This window comes from Palaemon carinicauda, chromosome 3 (genome assembly GCF_036898095.1).
Source record: "Palaemon carinicauda isolate YSFRI2023 chromosome 3, ASM3689809v2, whole genome shotgun sequence".
Taxonomy (NCBI): Eukaryota; Metazoa; Arthropoda; class Malacostraca; order Decapoda; family Palaemonidae; genus Palaemon; species Palaemon carinicauda.
In genome coordinates, this window is record NC_090727.1 from 122,028,356 (window position 1) to 122,053,938 (window position 25,583).

The following is a 25,583-nucleotide window of genomic DNA, read 5'->3' on the forward strand; positions in this document are numbered from 1 at the left end:
GTTCTTCCCCATCCAGGAACTGAACACGACCTGCCTCTCTCGAGAGGCTACAATTTCACTAACCCTGGCCCCGGACGCGAGTGCAAATTAGGAAAATAACTTTTTGTGTCAAATCCTTTAACGCACATTCTTCATTGCTCAACAGAAAAGCGAAATGAAGAACTTGTCTAAAGACCATGAAATGGGCTTTGGAGGTGCTGAAGGTCTGAGCCTAGCACAGGCTTTCGGGACTTTATTAAAGATCTCGTTACCTAGGTCGACCTGGAAGGCATATAGAATGGGTCTTGTCAAAGCAGACTTACACGCTGAAATCGTGTTCGCTGCCAACCCTTGACCATGGAGGTGGGGAAAAAAGATAAGCAGAAGTCTGTCAAGATCTCCTGCGGAATCTTCGCCTTGACAAAAGGCCACCCATTTTCTCCAAGATGACTCATATTGCCTTCTAGTAGATTTGCATTTATATTCCTCAATGAAGTCTATACTGGCTTTCGAAATCCCGAAACGCTTTCTCACCGCTAGGGAGAGAAAATCATGAACTGCAGGGTCCGGGTTTTCTGTAATGAAGCGCAGACAGTTGACTTCTGGACTCGCTGGGTCAGAACTGGATCTGGTAGTGGTACAAACTTCAGCTACAGTTCCAATGCCAGGAGGAACCACACGCTGTTCGGCCACTTGTGGGCCACTATTGCCGCTACCCTTTGAAGGATCTCAGTTTGTTGAGGACCCTCAACAGAAGGTTGTGAGGAGGGAACAGATAAATCTTGGACCATCTGTTCCAGTCGAGGGACATCGCGTCCACTGCTTCCGCTAAGGGGTCCTCGTACGGGGCACGTACAGGGGCAACTTCTTGTTGTCTTTCGTCGCAAAGAGGTCTATCTGCAGTTCTGGGACTGATTCAGAATGAAGGAGAATGATCCTGCGTCTAAGGACCACTCCGACTCTATCGGTGTGAACCTGGATAGAGCGTCCGCTGTCACATTGCGGACTCCTTGAAGGTGAACTGCCGACAGGTACCACTTCTTCTTTTCCGCCAATCGGAAGACGGCCAACATCACCTGGTTGAGAGGTGGTGACCTCGATCCTTGTCGATTCAAGTATCTTACAACTACCTCGCTGTCTATTACCACTTTATGTGGAACGAATGACGCGGGGAGACTTTCTTTAAGGTAAGGAGCACTGCCCTAGCTTCTAGAAAGTTTTATGAGAAAGGTCTTGAATAGCCTGGACCAAGTCCCCTGGACTTTTTTCCGATGAGAGTGACCTCCCCATCCCTCCTTTGAGGCGTCTGAGTGAATCGTCACCGACGGGGGAGGTGGCTGAAGAAGAACCTGACTTCTTTAGATGTCTGGCTTGGGACCAAGGCCTGAGAAGAGTACTTAGCCGAAGCGGCTGGTCTTCTCAGATCTCTTCACGCGTTTGATGCATAACTTCTCCAAACTCCGATTGCATCCTTTAGCTGTGCTCTTAGCACTGGGTCTGTCACCGAAGCAAACTGGAGAGAGCGCAGTACTCTCTCCTGCTCGTGTCTTGATATCCTTTCGGCATCTTGAAGTCTCTTGACAGAACCCGCTATCTCCTTCCTTTTCTTCGCTGGGGTGGAGAAACGGTGTGACAAAAGGTCCCAGTGGATCTTAGCCACTGGAACTTTTGAGATGGAGAAAGTCGAGACTTTTTCTGTTGATCTTGAAGCCTAGGTACTCTAGGAACTGGATCACTGACTGGAAGCTTGCAAGCATTCTGTCTCGGATGCTGCCCACACCAACCAGTCGTCCAGGTAGGCTACTACCTGAATTCCCTTTAGGCGAAATTGTTTGAGAGCTACGCTCGCAAGCTTCGTAAAAATCCTTGGGGCTATGTTTAGCCCGAATGGCATGGCTCCGAAGGCGTATAGTCTTCGCTGTAGCCTGAACCCTAGGTAGGGGGAGAGTCGATGGCTAATTGGAATGTGCCAGTAGGCATCTGACAAGTCTATAGAGACGGAATATGCCCTCTTGGGCAGTAAGGTCCTTATGTGTTGCAGTGTTAGCATTTTGAATTTGCAATTCACTATGAACTTGTTAAGTGGCGACAAGTCCAGAATGACTCTGAGCTTTTCCGAGTCTTTCTTGGGAACACAAAACAGCCTCCCTTAGAAATTGATGGGCTTCACCCTTTTTCTCCAACCGTTCTTGAACGTACTCCTCCATAACGGGGGTGGAGTGTTGGAAAAAACCGAAGGTACGGGGGTGGAGTGCTGTACCAGCTCCCGCCCAATCCATTCTTGAGTAGGCTGTGGGCCCAGGGATCGAAGGTCCACCGATCCCGAAATTTCAGAAGTCTCCCTCCTACCGGTATCACCTCACTTGGACTGCCGTCCTGAGGTCTTGCCTTCCTGACCACGACCACCCCTGAATCCCATTCCCCTTGAGGGGCGTCTAGACGAGCCTCTGGCTGCTCTTCTAGGCTTTGCTCGGAAGGAAGTAGACTGCCCTTCGAACGCTGGGGTGAATGCCGTGGACTGTGTCGACACGGCCTGGGGTACCCACTGAAAGGTGGTCGGGGTTTGTGCCACGATCTGGGGCACTGGGGGCAATGGCAATTGCAGTTGCTGTTGCTGTCTAAGAGGCTTGGCTGGCCGAGACGGTAGCCTAGTCCTCATAGTCTTCCTCTTTGGTTGAGGACCCTCATCCGGGGAAGACTTTCTTTTGATAGCCAGGTCCCACTTCTGGAGAAGGTTTCTATTCTCCAAGGTGGCTTTATCAAAAACTTCTTTGACCAAGTCGGTAGGGAAAAAGGTCTTTTCCCCAAATGTTGGAGGAGATTAGTTTCTTTAGCTCGTGCCTCACTGTAGCCGAGGTAAACACGAACTCCCTACAAGCTCTCCTTGCCTTGACGAAGCCATAAAGGTCCTTCGTCACTATGGCCAGATGAGGCTTGGCCACTACCATGAACATTTCATGGACCTTGGGGTCACTTGCCATCATCTCGAGAGTAGTCTGAAGAGACATTGAGGCAGTCAGTCTTTCTTTTGTATCGAGCTCACTTCGCAAAAGAAAGTCAGACAGCTTAGGGGGGTCCTTGCCGAACTGACGTCCGGCAATATCAGCCTCCAACTTTCCACTTAGAACGTAAGATGGACGTCCTTCCAATCTTTGTGGTCCATAGGCAGGGCCAGCGACAAGGGTTTACACTCCTCTAGGGAGGGGCAAGACTTGCCGACCTCGATTGCTTTTAGTACAGCCAGAAACCCTTTCTGTAAAAAGGGGGAAGGCTCTAGTAGGCGAGGACACAAAGGAAGGGAGCTTCCTATTCAATGCAGCTACCTTTGAGTTAGAGAAGCCCCTCTCTTTCATCGAAGATGAAAGTAGAGCTTGAGCCTTAGCATGGTCATCACTATGGCCTCCTTCGGCTCTGCCTCCTCCTTTGAAGCTGGTTCCTTCCTCAGCCGGACATAACAGTCCGGATATGGTGCCTTGCTGGGCCAGAATTCCACCCTCCAGGGGAACTGAGCCCAGCATATCCGAGATGACGATCTTTCCAGTCGTCATCGACATGTGCTCAGCATACCTCCATGGGTTAGCATCCGAGCACAAAGGAAGGTCTTTCACATTGAGCTTTTCTGGGGCCCATGTGATTCTGCAAGGCACTGCATTCGCAGTTCCATTGCAGCCGCCTTCTCCTGATTCTCCTTCTGCATTTGTTGGATCATTCCAACAATAGAAGAGAGGGCCTGTCCCAGCTCTTCTGGGAGACCGGCCGATGTAGAGGGACTTGAACTTCATCCTGGGCTTCTGCAAGGAGGTTTTCCTCCTGACACCCGTCCACATCAGATATCCTGTCATTTAGCTGGATGTCTTGCATCGCGACCGCGACTTCAGCATCCACCTGGATCTGAACTTAGGGGATCTCCTCTTGAGGCTGGGGAATCACTGCCTCAGCTGATGCCTTAGGGAAAAGATACGCCCTCATCTTCTCACTTGGAAGATAAGGGCCAGAAGTGTACTTTTGGAAGCCCCTTACCCAGGTACGAAGCTTCTTCCTAGCTATTTAAATGTCTCATTGATCAGGTTAGTGCACACAGTACATACCTGAGGGTCCCAATACCGGAGATCATCCTTGGAGACAGCGTATGCTGCGTGTCTCCTACAAAACTCATGTCCGCAGAGGTTCTTGCTGCTGCCATTGCAGAAAGCACTTCCCCACTTCGGAGAGTCCTTCTGTAAAGAGAAGAAATTTCCATGAGTATCAAGTGAACTATGTATCACTGGATATGCATAGTATAGCATAACAATTCATAAATGAAAGACACACACTTGTGTTTCCCTCACAACCCATTGTTGCAGCCTTCCAGATAATAAAATCAAAAATGGTTTATCTCTACTAGAGTAACCAATGCAAGGTTTCCATAGGAAACAGGTGGAGCTCACACCTAGGCAATGATTTTAAAAATCCTGGATAATAGACGGGGAAGAACTCTGCTTCCTGTCTGAGGGCAACAGCAAAGGGCTGTGTAAGAAAACACAATAGTGTTAGAAGATACAGTGCTGTACCTAAACTTTTACTATAGTTTTCTTCTTACTGTATATGCTATACAGAAGAATACTAGTACAGTATAGGAGGATGTGTGCCGGCCTGCCTTTGCCGGCCGGCACACACCACAATTAGCTTTAAAGTATACTACTTAACAGCTATAGGGCGGCAGCCCTCTGGTTCAAATGCCTGTGCCGGCGGCAGCAGCTGCCGGCCAGCAACAGCCAGTGTTGGCCGGCAATGATTGCCGGCCAGCAACTACACAAGGTAGTACCCAGCTGCCGGCCACACTCTTGGTGACCGGCAGACAAGGACTGACATAAGCCGGCCGGCAAAGGTCCAAGACCGATGCCAGCCGGCAGCAAAAGAACCAGAAGACTACCCCTGCCCGGCTGCCGGCCTCACAGGCCGGCAGCCGGCCTCATAGGCCGGCTGCCGGGACAGGTACAGCACTAGAAAAAAATAGAATGGATGCCGGGATAAGAGTGTACACAACCCCCCAAGCCCGGCAACCGAAAGAGTGCATATAAGGAAGGGGAGAAACTTAATTCAGGCTTCCTTGACCAATGCCGTCCGGCTCTGCCGGCAGGCATGGATGAGGGACCAAGAGAGGTCCGGGCAGCACTCGAAAACATAAGACCCTTGCCGTCCAGCGTCTCTGCCGGCCGGCAATGGGCTTAGTCAATCCATATCCCAACCTATACTAGGTCCAGAAGTAGAATGACATATGGTACAGTAATACCCCTGCCGGCCAGCTCTGCCGGCCGGCAAGGTACAGTACAGTAATGGCTAGGCCATTACGGAGATAGAGGGGGAAGGGACAAGAGGGTCCTGCCAACCTTGCTTTAGTGACAGATCACCCGCAGCCAAGAACTCTGTCTTAGCCTAAGGGAGATCTAAGGGAAAGGGCCAGCGCAGTAGTATAATACCTGCCAGCTTCCAGAGCACCAAAGCAAGGAAGGCGTTGCAACTCCCAAGGGAAGATTTATCCTCCCCGAGAACAGCAACAGGACTTAGTCTGGTCGATCACACAAGAAGGAATCATAACTACAGAAACCTTCGACAGTGACCTAAGGGAGCTCAGCTCCCTTTGTAAGTGTTAGGTCAGCGAGGGAGACTCTGCCCCAAGCCAAACAACACGGACTCAGACTAAAAACTCTGTTGTTCTGTCCCTCTTTGAACCAGACTCAGCAGGAACAGGAAGGTACAGTAACACCCTAGTATAGTTTTATCGAAAATAAATTCGGAAAAAAACCACTTAGGGATAAGCCCAAGGCTTAAACAGAGGGAAAGGGATTGCATACCTTCTCCGAAGAAAAGAAAGCAACCGGGGAGTATGATAAAGTATACTAAGGCTCCATAAGCAATTAGCCTAGGCACCAAGAGAATCGATTACCTAATTCACCGAAACTCTCACGTATACAATCTTGGAAATATTCCACACAGTCTAAATGTATAAAATATAGCCTAAAGCTTCAATAAAATTTTAATTACACTCGGAAAAACCATAATCATGCATTAAGTACTAGGACCAAACGACTAGGCTACATGGCCTAGCGTAGGCCAGAATGGCGAATACTTCGCCAAATAATACTAAGCACGAAAGGAAATCCTATGTAAAGCTAAATAGCTAAATTTTATTAAGCAAAACAACCAGGAATGTCACTCTGACTAACTAATTTATACCTAGCGAGTGACAGTGTCCAGGACACCTCTGGTAGGCTACGGCTCTTGTATCAAAGATTAATCCTATTAATCACTCAAAATTTTACCAAGAGCCTACATTTATACATAACAGACACTATACTCAACTTATCCGAGGTCAACGAAGACGAAGAAGCCATGAAAAGTTGAATAAATCCAAGATTTGCGAGAAAAACAGGAAAAAACACCGAGTTGTTAAGCTACGCAAAAAGGAATGGAGATGGCGCCAGGATTGGCGCCAGGCACGCATACGAATCGGGGGATAGGGAAGCCTTGGGAGCGGCTCCCCTTTTTCTTTCCCGAATTCGTATCTCGTCAATCTCCCTCCTACGAGACGAATCTCTATTCAGGTCGTAGATTGCCATGTGACGTGTCTAGAATACGTCCTCTGATATGTCGCGATATCCCTTTCACGAGGGATACTCGCTCCAGGAGTTAGAATTCTGGTACCTTAAGGTAAATTCTCTGGGAATATCGCCGTAGTTGTAATATACCCTAGGAAGCTACCCTATAGGAACTTCCATCAGGACGACATGGCTTGAGCCCAAAAATATATATATATATATATATATATATATATATATATATATATATATATATATAGTGGGACAATTGTCTTCTTTTAATAATGTTTGGTTGTTATACAACCTAACCTAACTTATCTTTGACATCTTATTTAAGATTTTTATCAATATCCATCATTATTCTTGTAAGCACACTGCGTGGAATTATATTTCTATTGCTCACCTTATTAATTTTCTACTTTGAATCATATTCTTCCCGAAACACATTTGGTGATTTTCTATTTTTTCCATAGATCTCAAGTGGGTTCTTACACAGACGTGTCAAAAAACTTTACTGAAATTCCATCTGATTTAGAAAATAGTTTAACAATCATCTACATGGATGTGTTGTCTGAATTGTATCAGCAGTTCATCTTGTTATTATTATTATTATTATTATTATTATTATTATTATTATTATTATTATTATTATTATTATTATTATTATTATTATTATTATTATTAGCTAAGCTACAATCCTAGTTGTAAAAGTAGGATGCTATCATCCCAAGGTCTCCCAAATTGAAACAAAAAGAAGTTAAGAAAGGGAATAAGGAAATAAATAAACTACAATTAAAGTAATGAACAATTATAATGAAATGCTAAGAACAGTCAATTCATTAAAATATATCTTTCATAAGGAAGAAAATTTCTCAGTCTAATTTAATAAAATCTATTGTGTAATTATACATAATCCTTTTTCCGTGTGAAACAATCATAGTCCATGTTTAGAATTCCAGTCGTCCACTCTCACCACTGGATTTTTTCTTTTACATTAGTATGCTAAATGGCGTTCTTTGGCCTTAATAATCGTTTGTCTCATTTATAATACTCTAAGGTTTCATCATCACCACCCAGTCATCATCTTTCTATACATTAAAGTCTTGATATAATTGTTTGCACAGTCTTTCATTGTTATTTTCAACCTATACACCTAATATATTTGTCAGCGTCTTTCCATCGTTGCCTTATCGCAACAACGCATGGCAAAACTGCGTTTTTATCCATATTCTCTCCCAATTCTTAGAACTATCATTTTTTTCTGGCTCTAATTAGTCAATATGTGTAATGAGACACTATGATAAGTTTTGATCTGTTAGCTTATCTAAATACAAATGCAAGAAACTACCACCATCAATCAAATATTCTATAAATAAACACAGCTATTTCCCTCTTAAAAGACATATCGTTGACTAATCATTAAATTGATGCAAGTTAGAATATATAAAAAAAATAGAAAACAAAAGTTACGGTTAAAAACGATGCTATAATAAAGGGTCCTGTAGACGTTACATATTCAGCAGCTCTGAAGTTAAGGCTTATCTTGACGATAACCTTAGGCGCGGGTGTTTACGATCTTTGGATAAAGAGATGACCTTAAAGTTTATATAAGATTGAAATGGTATTAATGCCTTAATTGACACTAACTGATATTGAAATTAGTAACAACCAGGAGTCTAAGTTTCTCCTAATGAACCATTAGCCCGGATGTCCTAGAATAATAAGACTATTTTATATTTAATGTTTCCATGTATGCAGTTGGATATTTGAACTTCGAGTACTAAAATGACCGAAGTAAAAATACATATTTGGCTAAACAAACACAAGAAGAGGATAAACTTCACTTTCTCCTTTCCACAATAGTCATAGTGTCCATTTCAGTTAATTTAATAAGTTAAATTTCAAAGGTTTAACACCAAAGACAATAAAGGGGAGACCAGAAAACTTGTTCGAATTTTGTGACCAATTACCCTTTGAGATAATAATAATAATAATAATAATAATAATAATAATAATAATAATAATAATAATAGTATTTGCCAAGTAAAACGCCCAAGAGTAAACGTAGGTAAGCTCTACACACAACGTAGAGAAGGTGGAAAAGGACAACTTAACATAGGTAGTAGGTTGAGATACTACCGCTAGAGAGTTACTGGGTCCTTTGGCTGCCTAGACAATACTGCAATGTATTCCTCTCTCTGATTACGGCTCATTTTTCCATTGCCTACACATACATCTAACAGTCTGGCCTATGGATTCCACATTCTCCTTTGTCCTTATATACCTGACAACACTGCGATTACCAAACAATTCTTCACTCAAGGGGTTACCAACTGCACTCTAATTGTTCAGTGGCTACTTTCCTCTTGGTAAGGTTAAAATAGACTCTTTTGCTATGGCAAGCAGATCTATTTGGCAAAAGACATTCCAAAATCAAACCATTGTTATCTAGTCTTGGACTGCGCCATAGCCTCTGTACCTTGGTCTTCCACTATCTTGGGTAGAGTTCAATTGCTTGAGGGTACACTCAGGCACACTATTCTATCTTATTTATCTTCCTCTTGTTTTTTCTTTTGATGTGTTTGTAGTTTATATATGAAAGCTTTATTTTAATGTTGTTACTGTTCTTAAATGAATTAATTTTTATTGTTCATTACTTCTCTCGTAGGTTATTTATTTCCTTGTTTTTTTTTTCCTCGCCGGGTCATTTTCCCCTGTTGGAGCCCGTGAGCTTATGACATCCTGCCTTTTCAACTAGGGTTGTAGGTTAGCTAGTAATGATAATAATAATTATTAGTAGGACGTGTTGGCAACAAATGTTGCTGGTATATTGCGTGCTTGTCGTCTGCCACTTATTTACTCAAGTCTTCAAAACAACCAGAGCAATGCCCTCATTATGCGTATAACGAGTAGCCAGTGTGAATAAACTTACTATCATTAAATGGTACATTATTTCCACGCCTTTTTTAATGAAGAGTTAAGGTAAGGATGTACATTGAATGTGTATATGATTATAACTTGCACCAAAGTCCAAGATAATGCTTTGAAACAGTGCCTAATAGAGGCTAAGGCCACTTCGAGAGACCCTTATTTTACTAAGGTAGACACAAACTCGTACCCATAGAAACAAAAATCACATTGAATGAAGAAAAAAGACATACCCTCTTTTCTGACCATATCTCTATATGGTATGAATAAGATATGCTAAACAAGCCTAAGAGGATACTAGACCACCCACCACTTATCTTCTTCCCTCCTGCTAGTTCAGTCTTAGGCACAGATTCTATTTAGGATGTTGCCTTTCATATCTTCTGTAAATTACATTTGCAATATTATATACACATTAAATACAGAACCTAACTTTAACTTGCATTTTGTAAATATGTTTAAAGTCTTAAGATTAGTAATATTCTAAAGGTCTTATGCGCAGTCGGGTGTTTAATAACTTAATTAAATGTTGCATATACGCTTGATTTTTGTATTAGGAGAAACTAAATGAACAAGCTATAAGTATAAATAAGAATACAAGTAGTCTAATGATCAATACGATTTGATAAAAATATATGGATAATCTCTTGATAAATGTTAAGAAACTAATTATTGGATAACTGTCATAGTAACACCCGAACCTTCGGAAATAGTAGTAGTTTTTTTTTTTTTTTTTTTTTTTTTTTTTTAGCAATTAGTTGGGTGCGTTGGCAATAGGTGGTACTGCTGATCAAGCACTGGGAGCGCACGATTTTTTTCATAGGTAATCTTTCTGGTCTTCCCATTATTGTCTTTGGTATCACGCCAACAGCAGCTGATCAAAAACAAACTGCAAGAAATGACACAGCTATACAGTATTATCATTATTATTACTAGCTAAGCTACGACCCTAGATGGAAAAGCAAGATGCTATAAGCCCAAGGGCTCCAACAGGGAAAAATAGCCCAGTGTGGAAAGGAACTAAGGAAATAAGTAAACGATAGGAGATATAATGAACAATATTCTAAAAATAGTAACATCAAAACAGATATTTCATAAATGTATACAGTATATATATATATATATATATATATATATATATATATATATATATATATATATATATATATGTATATGTATATATATATATATATATATATATATATATATATATATATGAAATGATAATAATAATAATAATAATAATAATAATAATAATAATAATAAAAAGACTTATGTTAGCCTGATCAACCTTTCCTCCAAGTTTTAACTTCTGAAGTTCTACCGATTCAACCACCCGATTAGAAAGATCATTCCACAACTTAGTCACAGCCGGAATGATACTGTGTAGTATTGAGCCTCATGATGGAGAGGGCCTGGATATTAGAATTAACTGCATGCCTAGTTCTACGAACTGGATGGAAATGTCTGGTAAGGTCTGAATGTAAAGGATGATCAATATTATGAAGATTGTTATGCAACATGCATAACCAACTAATTGAACGGCGGTGCCAGAGAATAATATCTAGGTCAGGAATAAGAAAATTTAATAGACCGTAAGTTCCTGTCTAACAATTTAAGATGAGAATCGGCAACTGAAGACCAGACAGGTGAACAATACTCGAAACAAGGTAGAATGAAAGAATTAAAACACTTCTTCAGAATAGATTGATCACCAAAAATCTTAATAGACTTTATCAATAAGCCATTTTTTGTATATTGAAGAAGACACAGACCTAACGTGTTTCTCAAGAGTAAATTTTTCTGTCGAGAATCACATCTAAAATTTTAAAAGAGTTCTACAGAATTAAAAAAACTATCAATGTTGAGATCCGGATGTTGAGGACCCACTATCCTTGACCTACTTGCAATCACACTTTGAGTTTTGTTAGGAATCAACTTCATACCCCATGATTTGCATCATGCACTAATTTTAGCTAAATCTCTATTAAGAGATTCAGCAACCCCAGATCTACATTCAGGTGATGGAAATGATTCAAAGAGTGTAACATCATCTGCATATGAAACAAGCTTATTTTCTAGGCCAAACCACATGTCATGTGTATATTGTATGAAAAGTAGTGAGACAAGAACACACCCTGAGGAACACCAGACAACACATTCTTATGCTCACTATGGTGCCCATCAACAACAACTCTTTGCGATCTATAGTTTAAAACTTCCATAATAATGCCAAGAAACGACCCACCCACTCCTAACTGTTTGAGTTTGAAAACAAGGGCCTCATGATTAAGTGTCAAAAGGAGCACTAAAATCAAGGCCGATCATACGAACTTCCTGGCCACAGTAAAGGGATTTCTGTGCAGCATTGGAGATTGGGAAAAGGGCATCACATGCTCCAAGGCCTTTACAAAAACAAAATTGTAAAGTAGGGAACATATGATTACCTTCAGCAAACCTATTAAGACTTTTGACAAAGGACGTTCAAAAACTTTAGATAATATGGGAGTTATGGAAATTGAGCGGTAATCAGTTGGACTTGAGCTACCACAAACACATTTACATAGTGGAGTAACATTACCAATACTCCAACAAGTGCTAAAACCTCGTCTTCTTCTTGCTAATATCACAAAGGTTTCGTCCATGGTATGTACAGTACCATTGTTGTCCAAAATTGTTCCAGCATGTATAGAACTCTAGAAGAGATAGATAAATAATCTGTGGTCGTATTGAAGTTATTCTCTCGATTTTCACATTGACTACGTTATGGGTTTGCAGTGTAAAATTGGAAGAATGAAGAAATTTACAGAGTCTATTACCAGAATGTAGAGAAAGAAACCGATTATTGGTACTGAACACGACAGAGTTCACAGAACTTTGTTTATCCTATGAACTTCACAAATAGCATATGATTAGGTTACATACAGTAAGTACATTTCTCTTTGTAGATGTCTGCAATGGGGACATTGTACAGGATCATTCTTAAGCAGAAATCGCTTAAGTACCAGAGATATGAGACCATCATTCCAAGCAAAAATGAATAAGACCAATTTAACATACAGCTTTGATAAGGGGGATCTACTAGAATTATATATTATTTGAAAGTGCCTTTAGCAGTTTCAACTGTGTGATCTATCCGAGAGAAGTTTTAAATAAATAATGTAATTATCATCCTAGACATGAAGAAAATATTTTTTCTTAAATCATCAAGCGTCTGGAATTTCAGCTTTTATATATATATATATATATATATATATATGTATATGCATATATATATATATATGTTATATATATATATATATATATATATATATATATATATATATATATATATATATATATATATATATATATATATATATATATCATCAGACATTGCTAGTCCACTTTCTATGCCAGTCTACATCAACAAATTTTACCATCTCGTCAGTCCGTCGTCTTCTCTCCCATGCTTTTTTTGCAATCTCCAGAGACCTAGTGTGTTATTCTTAATGTCCATCTATTATCTGCCATTCTCATTGTATGCCCTACCCATGTCCATTTCCCTTTCTTACATGTTTTTAGAATATCCTGTACTTTAGTTTACTCCTATATCCTTGTTGCTCTTTTCCTGACCCTTATTAATCTTTCCATAGCTGTCTAAGTTGTAACTAGCTTATGATCTTATTCTTTTGTAAGGGTCAAGTTTGTGATGCATAAGTTATTACTGGTAGGAACATCTACAGTAAGTGAATATTTTTCCTCTTAGAGAAAGTGACATTTTACATTTAAAAAATTATCATATTTTGTTTACCAAAAGCTATCTATCCCATGCTTATCCTTATTTTAATTTTGGTGTCAGGTCCTTGGGCAACAGGAGCACATATATTCATTAACTATCTCTAGAGTTCTTCTGTACCCTTTATTGATTGTCCCTGCATTTTCATTGAACATTATCTTAGTTTTACTCATAAAATTTTCAGTCCTACATTTCTTCTTTCTCTATTCAAATATGCTATCATCTTTTACAATTCCTCCCATGATTAACTAAATAGAACCATGTCATATGCAAATCTTAAGTTTTTAACGTATTAACCATTAATGATAATTCCTACATTTTCCCGATTTAAATTCTTAAAACATTTCTTCTAGGCAAGCTGTAAATGATTTGGGAGAGATGGGGTCTCCCTGTCTAACTCCCTTTCAATTGGAATATTTGCACTATATGTAGTTTTAGGATTGCTGTACTTCCAGTATAGATACCTTCATTGTTCTAACATGAGATTCTTTGTCATCGAACGCCTTTCCTTACTGCTGAAGTTTTTACAAAATCAAAACATTTCTGATAGTAGTTTGGCATAGTATGTTGAATTTTCTATTAATTGGTTATTTACATGAATATGGCAGTTGCTGAATACCCGCTTCCAAAGCCAGTGGGCTCTCTTGGTTGATTAAAGTCTAGCTGTCTTTCTGTTCGGCCTAATATGATCTATGTATATATTTTATATGCTACTACAAATAAACTTATTAGGGGTAATTTTTTAAGTGTGTTTTGTCTTCCTTTTTGTGAATTAGTGTAATGATAAAGTTTATTTCAAACTGTAGGTATAGAGCATTATTGCATGTGTTTTGTGTATAGTTCACCGACTTTTACTACTATGAAATCTCCTCTATCTAATATATATATATATATATATATATATATATATATATATATATATATATATATATATATATATATATATATATATATAGCTGTTTTATCTGTTAGCTTTTGTTCTGTTCAGTATTTGAGGCAAAACTCACATTTATTGAAAGTGTAAATTTGATTATGATTGCAATGTAATTTGGTTGCTACGATTTTTGTTCAATATCATTTGTAAGATTGAAATATGATATGATTAACAAATCTACGTGGCATGAAATCTCCATAATTCTATCATAGTTAAATGAGTTTAGTGGTTCTTAATGTAATATATGTTAAAAACAAAGCTGCGGTTTTAATTTGCGAGGTACAGTAGACAAGATGAAAGCGGAGAACAAAGAAAATTTTTATAGAAATAAAAATTAGGCCATTCTTCGGAGAAACATCTAGTGTGAAGAATCTAAAAAGGTGTCATAGTATAAAGCTTAGAATTTACGAAATCCTTCAAACTTTCATAAAACTAAAACAATAATCCACATCTTCCGTTCAATAGTTTCGACAAGAAGAATGTAGTAAAAGAGATATGGAAGATTGAGGTCATACTTCTCTCTATCTCTCTCTCTCTCTCTCTCTCTCTCTCTCTCTCTCTCTCTCTCTCTCTCTCTCTCTCTCTCTCTCTCTCCAAAGTGGTAAAAATTCATCAAATATGAGCTGCAAATAAGGAAATTGTGTTTCTGATATGAATCAAAGTGGAAAAAGTGGAGAGACTAACTACAATACGAAGAATCAGGAATTGCTATTGGTTGATAGTAGGTTGAACCACCTGATGAGGCTTCCCGGGAATGTATGGTCCTGTACTAAAAGTAATTATAAAGATTACTGCTGAAATGTTTTATATATTTTATCGGGATGTTGTTATTGCATAATGCCCATTCACTTCATAAGTTAAATTATAGGAAGAAAATGGTTTCAAATAGATGAAAAATAGTTCTAAAATAGCTTAAAATTGCGGTATCTTCCAGGACTCCCAGCTGCTTTGGTTATGTTTTCCGACCACCCCTTTTTTAACTTGTTGGATTCACACTTATATTTATATATATATATATATATATATATATATATATATATATATATATATATATATATATATATATATATATATATGTATATATATATATATATATATATATATAAGACTACCGCTAGAGAGTTATGGGGTCCTTTGACTGCCCAGACAGTACTTCATTGGATCCTTCTCTTTGGTTACGGTTTATTTTCCCTTTGCCCACACATACACCGAGTAGTCTGGTATATTCTTTACACATTCTCCTCTGTCCTCATACACCTGACAACACAGAGTTCCAAACAATTCTTCTTCACCTAAGGGGTTAACTACTGCACTGTAATTGTTCAGTGGGTACTTTCCTCTTGGTAAGGGTAGAAGAGACTCTTTAGCTATGGTAAGCAGCTCTTCTAAAAGGGCAGTCCAAAATCAAACCATTGTTCTCTAGTCTTGGGTAGTGCCATGGTCTTCCACTGTCTTGGGTTAGAGTTCTCTGGCTTGAGGGTACACTTGGGCACGCTATTCTATCTAATTTTTCTTCTTCTTGTTTTGTTGAAGTTTTTATAGTTTATATAGGAATTATTTATTTTAATATTGTTACTGTTCTTAAAATATTTTATTTTTCCTTGTTTCTTTTCCTCACTGGGCTATTATCCCTGTTGGGGCCCCTGGCCTTATAGCATTCTGCTTTTCCAACTAGGGTTGTAGCTTAGCATGTAATGATAATAATATATATATATATATATATATATATATATATATATATATATATATATATATATATATATATATACTAAACATTTCAGAGGCAAATAAACAGCGTTTAACGCAAATATCTCCTATACGAGCGTTTGATCATTATAATATTTCAGCACACAACCCTTAACATCCCAACCTAATTTTTGGCTGACCTACCATATTGGCATATATGTTACGTTCGGAGTTTACTCGTGACTAATAACACTAAGACGAGTCGACAAGACGTCATGTCCCGTAACCACCACTGTTTCGATCTCCCCATTCTCACCCTCTTCTCCTACCCCCTACACATCATTGTCCCAACACTATATTGTAAAGTTGGAATGATCTTTAGTTTTACATGTGTAAATATGATTATTTACTACGAGTTTGGTAAAATTCTATTAAGGCATGACGAATAATAAACGCTATCTTGCATCCACGGGATCAAGGGACAACATTGTAGACATTGTTTGTTACGTTTGACCGTGCCTCGGTAATCAATGATTCATACCCTGTCACTTCTTATACTATATTAGTTAGTTAGAAAGCCACTAAGATTAAATCATACCTATTTTGTATACTATGTATTTATGCTTACATCTTCCTTTTACAACGCAGAAACTGTATTATGCAGAAACCAATACAAAAGATTATTAATGCTCTCTCTCTCTCTCTCTCTCTCTCTCTCTCTCTCTCTCTCTCTCTCTCTCTCTCTCTCTCTCTCTCTCTCAGAGGAATGTTTAATGGCAAGCCATATCATTGTTGAATTAACAAAACTTTTGATTTGATGTAAAGGTTACTTGGGTCTAATGTCCAGTTTACAGACTAACAGTGAATAGGACGAAGTGCAAGTGGGAAATGCTGGACTCTATAGACAATTATCAACTGTGGTTTTGATGGTCTAAAAAAAATAAAACAAAAGCTATCAAAGATGAATAAAACATGTGTCAAAGTTTGCTCATTTCTATGCAAACTAAAGCTTATACAAAAATGTTCATAAAACCACTTGGGGGAAATAGATAACATCAGATCTTGTATGAAGTGCATATTTCAGGAAGCATGAAAATAAGTACTCTATGGAGACTCACATTTACTTAGTCTGAAAAGAAGCCATATATTTTCCGTGCAAGCCTCTAATTCCTAGTAAGTTTCAAACGAAATAATGTAAATATTTTTTTTTTTTTTACTTTTATTAAGAAAATATACAGTTTACAAGTTCATTTCTACAAATACATATTTATATAAACATATAATTTATATTTTGATATTTGTTTTTCTGATGTTTATAATTCATCATTAACATATACTAAAATTAGTCATATTAATATTTACATAACATAAAGACAAGCTGATAATGCAATAAATCAAGATTACTATATTTTATATACTTTAAACTTCAATTATCATTAAGGAATTTCTCACACTAATTTACTCATTTTTATCCAAATTAACATATTCTTTTGTAAAATGTAAAAGACATTTATCCTCTAGTGACTTGAACAATATAAATCTTGTCTTGAATATTCTACTTTTAATAAAGGAGATCATACTTAACTCATCTGCTGAGGGCATTACCTTATGAAGGTACCAGATCCCAATTATAAATTCACTTATTAATAACATTGCTGTGTTTCTGTCTCTTTTAGAATAGGCCTGAAAATCCAGTTTTAAGACCTTTAGAAAGCTTTGTGTGTGTATTTTACAAACCTTGTTCAAAAATGTTTTAATCCAATTCACAACTGTTCCTCTAAATCTACAAAAATAAACTTAAGTGCATAATTGTTTCAGGCTCTCCACAATTGCCACACAAACAACTGTCCGTAATGTTCATCATAAATAACCTATCCTTTGTAGCTAAGACTTCGTGGCTGTATTTAAACAAAATTTCTCTATTTACTGGATCAATCCACTTGTTATTCAAATTTTCCCATATTATATTCCAGTTAAACAACGGATAACTTTCTTCAATACTTGGCAGAACTGATTCACCTCTCAGCATGTGAGAGTAAATGTGTTTTAATTTCAGCAAAGGATAGGTCTTTACATTTATTACAGAGTGAAATATCGTCATTATTTTGTCATAATATGGAGTGCTAAAAATGGTAGATTCACTAAATCTGTTAAAATCAACAAGATAAGAAAGCCTCAGCTTACAATAATATGCAGCTATTTCACATCCCATTAATCTATTGACAATACTTTTGTAAAAGCTGTTGAAAAGCATACAATTGGCTTTCACAGTTAGATTTACAATACCACATCCACCTTGACTCTTTAGAAGATACATAGTTTTCCTCTTAATGGGTTGATAATTCCCATTCCAGAGATATCTGAAGGTACACTTTTCTATGTACTTACCAATATCAGCTGGAATGGGAAATACCTGAGACCCATACCATGCCTTTGATAATACAGTTACATTAATCATTACACTCTTTTGAAATAAAGTTAGTCTTCGTTTATAAAGTGGCCCTATCATTTTTGAAATATTATCCTTGATATTTTCCCAGTTCACCCTTACAGATAGTTCATAATCATTATTATGGATTATACCTAGGATTTTAAAACTGCCTTGTTTCACTTCTATCCCTGTTTCTGGCCATTCGAGTTTGTCTTTCCATGAGCCAATTCCCACAATGTAAGTTTTCTTTTTATTAAGTTTCGCTCCACTTGCCTTTTCGTACTCATTAATAACCCGTGAAGTTTCCTCAATACCTTCCATCTTATTGACAATAATAGTGCTATCATCCGCAAAGCCAACCACTACAATTTTTAACCCATTCGGAAGATCTGGAGAAAAAGTTCCCAACCTAACCTTCAGCATTCTATACAATGGTTCTTGAGCTATAACAAATAAAATCATCGATAATGGACAACCCTGTCGAACAGACTTGCCGATTAGAAAGGGGTCAGATATATGGCCATTTGTAGATATACAGCTTTTGGCATCCTTATAAAGCATCCTAATCAAGTTTACAAATTCTAAAGAAAATCCAAGTTTGTATAACGTTCCGAATAGAAAGTCCAGATTTACCATATCTAATGCTTTATACCAATCAAGATTAATCAGGGCAGCTTTCTTGTTTTCATTTTTTTGGAAGTATATTACATCTCTTAGCAAGGTGTTACAGTTAATAATTGACCTTCCTGGGACAGCACAAAACTGTTCCTCTGATACGAAAAGAGATATCACTGATTTTAACCTGTTTGCTAAAACCTTCGCTATAATCTTATAATCTACATTTAACATAGTTATGGGCCTCCAGTTATTAAGATTACACTTATCTCCATTTTTTGGTAAAAGTTTAATGACACCTTTATTTGAGTCTTTCCACATTTTAAAATTAGTAAATGAGAATTTCAGTACTTTCATAAGTTCGTTTTTTACAGTACTCCACATAGTTTTGTAGATTTCGACGGCTAATCCATCAACACCAGGACATTTTCCATTTTTCATTCCTGATATAGCTTCCCAAACTTCTTTCTCTGTTAATTCAGCCTTCAGGTATAAGTTCATATCATCATCTATGACACTGTTCATATTTTCAAGAAATTTATATTTCAAATCAAAATTTATAGATTCTTCTTTATACAAATTTTCATAAAATTCTAATACATACCTTTGTATAGACTTTGTGTCTGTTACATATGCACCCTCTTTTACACACAATTTATCGATACTTGTTTTTACATTCTTTTCTTTCCCAAGTAAATATGCAGATATTATTTCCCCATACATTCTTTCATCAATTCTAGCTCTTACATTGACCCCTTCACATATCTCATTTTCAATTACATTTATTCTGTCTTTAAGTTCCTCTATTTTGTAAAAGTTATTACAGTTTTCAGAATGGATCCAATAATTCCGCCTTAATTCTGCTTTCAGCAGATTCAGTAAGCCAAATCTCTCCTGATTTATTGTCTTTGAAACTTTAACAAAAAAGAGTCTAAGCTGATCTTTTGCAAAAATCCACCAGTCTAAAATAGAATGAAACTGTACATCACCCATCTTTCTTTTCAAATAGCTCCAAAATTGAACAAAGTTTTCTATCACTACCGTATTTTTCAGAATACTTTTATTTAATTTCCAGTATCCCTTGCCAAAGCTAATATCATTGTCCATCTTAATCTTAACCGTAACAGAATTATGATCAGACCAGCTTAATGGAATATTTTCAGATTCACTTATATTATTCTTCAGATCTCTAACGTATATGCGATCAATCCTAGAACCCTACTTATGCCTAACATACGTATATTCAATCAAATGGTTTTTCAAGAGCCACACATCTTTAAGTTGTAAATCATTTTTTAATCTTTGAAGAGCTGTTGAAATTATATGATTATCAGGATTAGAGCAATCTCTTTTGCTCGTTACGCTGTTCCAATCCCCACCTATAATCAAGTTTCGTAAATTGTGTCTCATGTAATATAACAAAACATTTAAAAACAGTTCCTCTTTCCTTTTTCTTATTTGTCCCTGAAGGGGCATACACATTTTTTAATAGAAAATCTGTTCCTTGATATGCACATTTTACACTGATTATTTGGCCCTTTACATCCATCTCCTGATTCAGAACCTTCACTCTCGGCTTTTTATTGAAGAGGATAGCAGTACCTCCCTTCAACAAGACAGTTGGATTCAATATTATATCGCAATGCTTTTCAACATACTCAAGTTACGAAATATCTTTGACATTGTGTTCTTGCACAAATATTACATCCAAATGATAAAAGTACATAAAATCAATCAATTTACTTTGCTTATAAGACATACATAATAAATTAACATTAACAGTTGCTAAATTTAAGTAAGTGAAGGTTACAAATATAAGAAAGAAGATCTAAATCATTCATCCAATTTGAAACGTTTATTCACTGGCAATCGATTCATCTCGTCTTCAGAACTACTTTTAGGTTCATCAAACACTGATGTATCTTCGCTCATGTTCGACTCGGAAAGCACACCATTATCCTTTGTTAGCCTCAGACGAATGCCTTTGCTTGGCTCGTCACTAATTGTAGCTTGCCACATTTCGGCGTCACTTGTGTTACCAAGGTTGAAAACACTGCCTATTGTAGTTTCCCCACCACAGTCCACATTATTCTCTTCATTATCTTCACATTCCTGAATTTCACTTATCACCTCTTCGATTGAATCCTCCTTATTTTGTATTACACATAATTGAACGTCCATTTCCTTTCCAATGTCTGTCTCGTCTGCGTGGATTTCTGCTTCAACTGTCGAAATAATGAGTCCTTCGTCAGGTGATGCGGGAATTTCCACAAGCCTTCCAGCTCCTTCCTCATCTTGTCTTTCGTTGTCCGTTTCCACTTCGTCCATTCGTCCATGGCCAGTCCTCGTCGCGGTGGTCGTTCTGATGCTTTCATGGCCCAAGCCCGAATTATCGTTCCTTACTTCTAGCCCCTTTCTCTCTTTTCCATTCGCCGATTTGGCTCCACCTCCATGCTCATCTTCCCTTCCATTATTGTTCGCGCTGGATGAACTACTCTTTCCATTCTTAGGTATTTCAGGGAAATCTCCCTCATTAATAATGTAATTACTCTCACTAATATTCAAAATGCAGTCCTTTACTAGATGACCTTCTTTCCCACATTTGTAACATGTTCTACTCTGTCCACTATATAAGAAGGTTAAATTATAGCCACCAATATAAATTGATGAAGGGATGTTTTCTTTAACTCTCATCTTTGCTGTGCGAACGCCATTGAATAAACCCTCAAAGGGCCCAACTGCAAATTTGTTATGCCTTAAGTGCTCTACCTTTCCATACCTATTCAAAATATCTGTTATCACTTTATCATCCATCTCGAACGGTGCGTTCCTTATCGATACATACGAAACTTGTGAACTTAAATTTATAACTTTCACAGAGTCTGTTTCACTTAACTTTATAACTTTATCCTCGAAATTCTTCAAAACATCGGCAAATACATTTGCAGAGATTAGCTTTACCACAACCTTATTTCTATTTATATTCTGAACACCTTTCATGTCACTAATTCTTAATTTCATATGATTAAACAACACATTACTAACACTTTCCATGGTCACAAAAGGCGCTGTAAAATGCAGGCCAAAGGAGTCTTTCCTCCTGAGAGCATGTTGTGTATTATAAGCCATCTTAACTAACCTGTTTTTATGTTTTGATTAACTGCCAGTTTTGTGTTTCTTGGAAACGGAGGGAGAGCGGGAGGGAGACACTACGAGCCCCTAACCCCCGAGGCAAGTCGCCTCAGGGCATACTCGTTCACCGGCCAAGAAGCTAGTTCGCCAGGTGTGTAATCAAAAGTAAATTTGCCTAAATTACAACACTGTCTTGGCACATATAACACTAAAAACACACCGCTAGTATCACATCACTTTTATACACTGCTGGAACAGTAGAAAAACGAGAAAGAGCGCATGGTATAATCTCAAAGTTGAGAAAGACAGGAGCACTTGAAAACACGTCTTCCTTCTTTGCCCGACCAAAGTGAAGTCTATAATGTAAATATTAGGTTGTAGATTGCTTACCATTTGTCAACAAACACTCCCCGACCTCACTTTAAAAACTGTAAACGAATGGACTAAAAAACAGGCAACACGGAAATAAGATAATTATGATAGCAGAACAAGATTTAAGGTTACGTAGGACTATCTTCTGTTTTTTTTTTTTTTTTTTTTTTTTTCCAGACGTAAAAGTGATTGTCTGACAAACTGACCTATCATGACGAAACTAAGAAGAGATGAGCAACAATCTTAAAGCATAATTATGAAATCTGGGCGATTCTTTTCTTTAGCAAAGGTAACCAGCGAGAGGTCCCATATGAAATGATAACAGACCTGTGCTTTCGTTACCATACTCAAGTGTCCGTGGTTTTCTGATTTTACTCTCTCCGGCCATACTTTTTCAAATTAGTTTTGCAGTTCTACCGAACCAGCGAAAAGTCTACCGACATCAAAACTATTTAAAAAAAAGACTGACCCACAAATCTACAGTAAAGGTAATAGAAAAACGGTACTTAAGTAGAATGAGGATTATATGCAAAGCTAATAGCGTACAATATTTCTTCTTGAAGCACATTTTTTGTGGAAACGCGAAAATAAAAGGTTATTCTCCTACCTAGCATGAAAGTCTTCAAAAGAATTATATAGTAGAAGTCAGTTTTCCCATTTTTCCAGTCTCTAAGCTTGAAGGCAAAAGCAAAGGTAAGAGAGACAAAATTAGTCTATTTTCCACTTACATACTCTGTGATTTCTGCCAATGAATTCTGTGAATGGTCCATTATCAATACAGGAGTTACGATTATCTTCATTCAGAAAGGAGAGAGTAGGTCCTATAGAATAAAAAGTTTTTTCTTTACTGAAATGGTTGTTCAGGGACATTGCTAAGATTTAATTTTCATGAACATCTGTCAGGTAATTACTATGAAATTCATTATCTTGATAACTTTTAGTTTTTCTTCTGACAAACGGTATGTTTCGTGTCTTTCTTCTGCTTATTTCTTATCAAATTATATAAGGCAGTAAAATGCTGGGAACTGACTCTTGTCACTCAGGTTTTGCCTACTAGATCCAAATCAGCTTTGTAAGAAATCTATACAGGTGAAAAATTAGTACAAATGAACATCATCTATATTTCTCACTTCTAATGCGGGTAAAATCAATGAAGGAAAATCGACTTGTTATTTTTATGTGTTCAAGTAATTCAAGAAATGAAAGCCTAAATTATCTTCATTTCACTGTTTACCACATGAGAATTTCAGATAGGTGACTACACACACTGGAAATTCGTGCTATACTTGTTAGGAAGCGATAAGCCTTTATTTGCTGATATGTGAAGAATGTTATTATAACTTACCTAGATAAATAGTGATGTACGAAAGACAGAAACGTCAACTCACCTTTGCAAAAGTATCCATAATCTGGGCAACAATTCCTGTAGCGTTGGCATTTGCTGTTGCATTGGCATGGTTTGGCTTTTTGGTAAGGTTCTTCACAACGATTCTGGCAGGACACACAAATGTTCTGGTAATCTGTACAACAGTCTCCATATTTTTCACAGCCTAAATCACATTGGCAGACACCAGATCCAGAGCTTCCACAATTTCCTACACATGACTGGCTGTAGGCGCCTGTTGATATTGTATGTCATTAGATTAAACAAAACAAAACAGTTTTGGGTGGGATTATAAAAGTATACATTTTCAGCAACACATCACATCTGTAAGTGATAATTATTCATCATTGCATAAGTTTCGAAATAAGGACATTTGTTTTTCTTTCTACTGGCTATAAATGAGTGAAAAAAATTCTTCTTTTTACCTAACAAAGTGTTTAGTGAGTTTCCAGTGCAATGTTTTTCATATGTGGAGAACTTCCATCTACTCTAAAGTATCGCATTCTATCTACCTTATCTGGTATTAACAATGATACTTCATTCTGGATCTTTTGTCTTGTAACCATTGTAAGACTTTTCTTCCTTATGAATGATAGATATAATGTGAAATAAACCTTCCAATCATCTATTATATTTGCGATTATTATTATTATTATTATTATTATTATTATTATTATTATTATTATTATTATCTAAGCTACCACCCTAATTGGAAAAGCAAAGCAGGATGCTAAAAGCCCAAGAGGTCCAACAAGGAAAAATAGCCTAGTGAGGAAAGGAAACGAGGAAATTAATAAACTATATGAAAAATAATGCTTAAAGAATATAAAATATATTAGGATCAATAACAACATTAAGATAGCTCTGTCATGCATAAACTATGAAAAGAGACTGCCGTTAAATTAGAAATATATTAAGAGAATATTGGCAGTGCTTCCTCCTTTTATCCGTAAAATATTCCTCATTTTAAAGATCTGACAAAATATTCAAGGTCTTTTAGGAATCTTTAACCATCGTGTGTATCTCGCACATGATATGCCTTTATTGTTAAACAATTGTTAATTTATCACCGTCTTTTCTCAAGATACCAAGAAATGTTAAAATTTTGTAATATAACACTAATCTCTTATTTGTCAATAAAAAGTGGAATAAATGTTGGCTACAACTCAAAACAAGAATGACTCTTTATAGAAACTCAATCAACTTCTACTGTACACTCAAACCATCTCCATTGTTTTATGAGGACAGGTAAATCTCCGCTAGACATTGAAAACAGAAAAGGGAAAGGATCTCTAGTTTAGTTTGGGGCGGATTTTATTTGGGCGTAATAAACTTGTCAAATGGGCATTTTATTTGTTCTCATTTGCGCGACAAAATATGTTTCATAATGACACTAATTATTTCATTTGGGCGGAGGTAGTTTTAAGGCTACTTTTCTTGACTAAAATGATACCTATATATTACTCTTAATATGTAACCATCATAAGATATTTGAAAACTTAAATTACACCTCTCTAACGGCCAATTGGAAATACTGTACCGTAATAACCCACCAGGTTATCAGAACCGGACGTCCTAAATATCTAAGAGAATTACTACAGTCTGCAGCCACCAAATCATATTGATACGAGAATAGTTACAGATAGTTTCAAATTATTGAAACCTACTATGAATTTCAGGCAAAAAAATGTGTGTTTTTCGTAAATATCTCCCATACTAATTACTTCATCAGAATGGTACTTTGACACAGCACTCTATAGACCTCC

General features: G+C 37.2%; 1 protein-coding gene across 1 annotated transcript in view; it reads right to left on the reverse strand.

Annotated features, from left to right (window-relative positions):
* LOC137638457 (endoribonuclease CG2145-like) overlaps positions 1-25,583 on the reverse strand; it is a 58,997-nt gene that overhangs the window by 27,356 nt on the left and 6,058 nt on the right. The window contains exon 2 of the mRNA XM_068370528.1: positions 23,822-24,052. Within this exon, the coding sequence (XP_068226629.1) occupies positions 23,822-24,052 (231 nt within the window). The remainder of the gene's footprint in view (positions 1-23,821; positions 24,053-25,583) is intronic.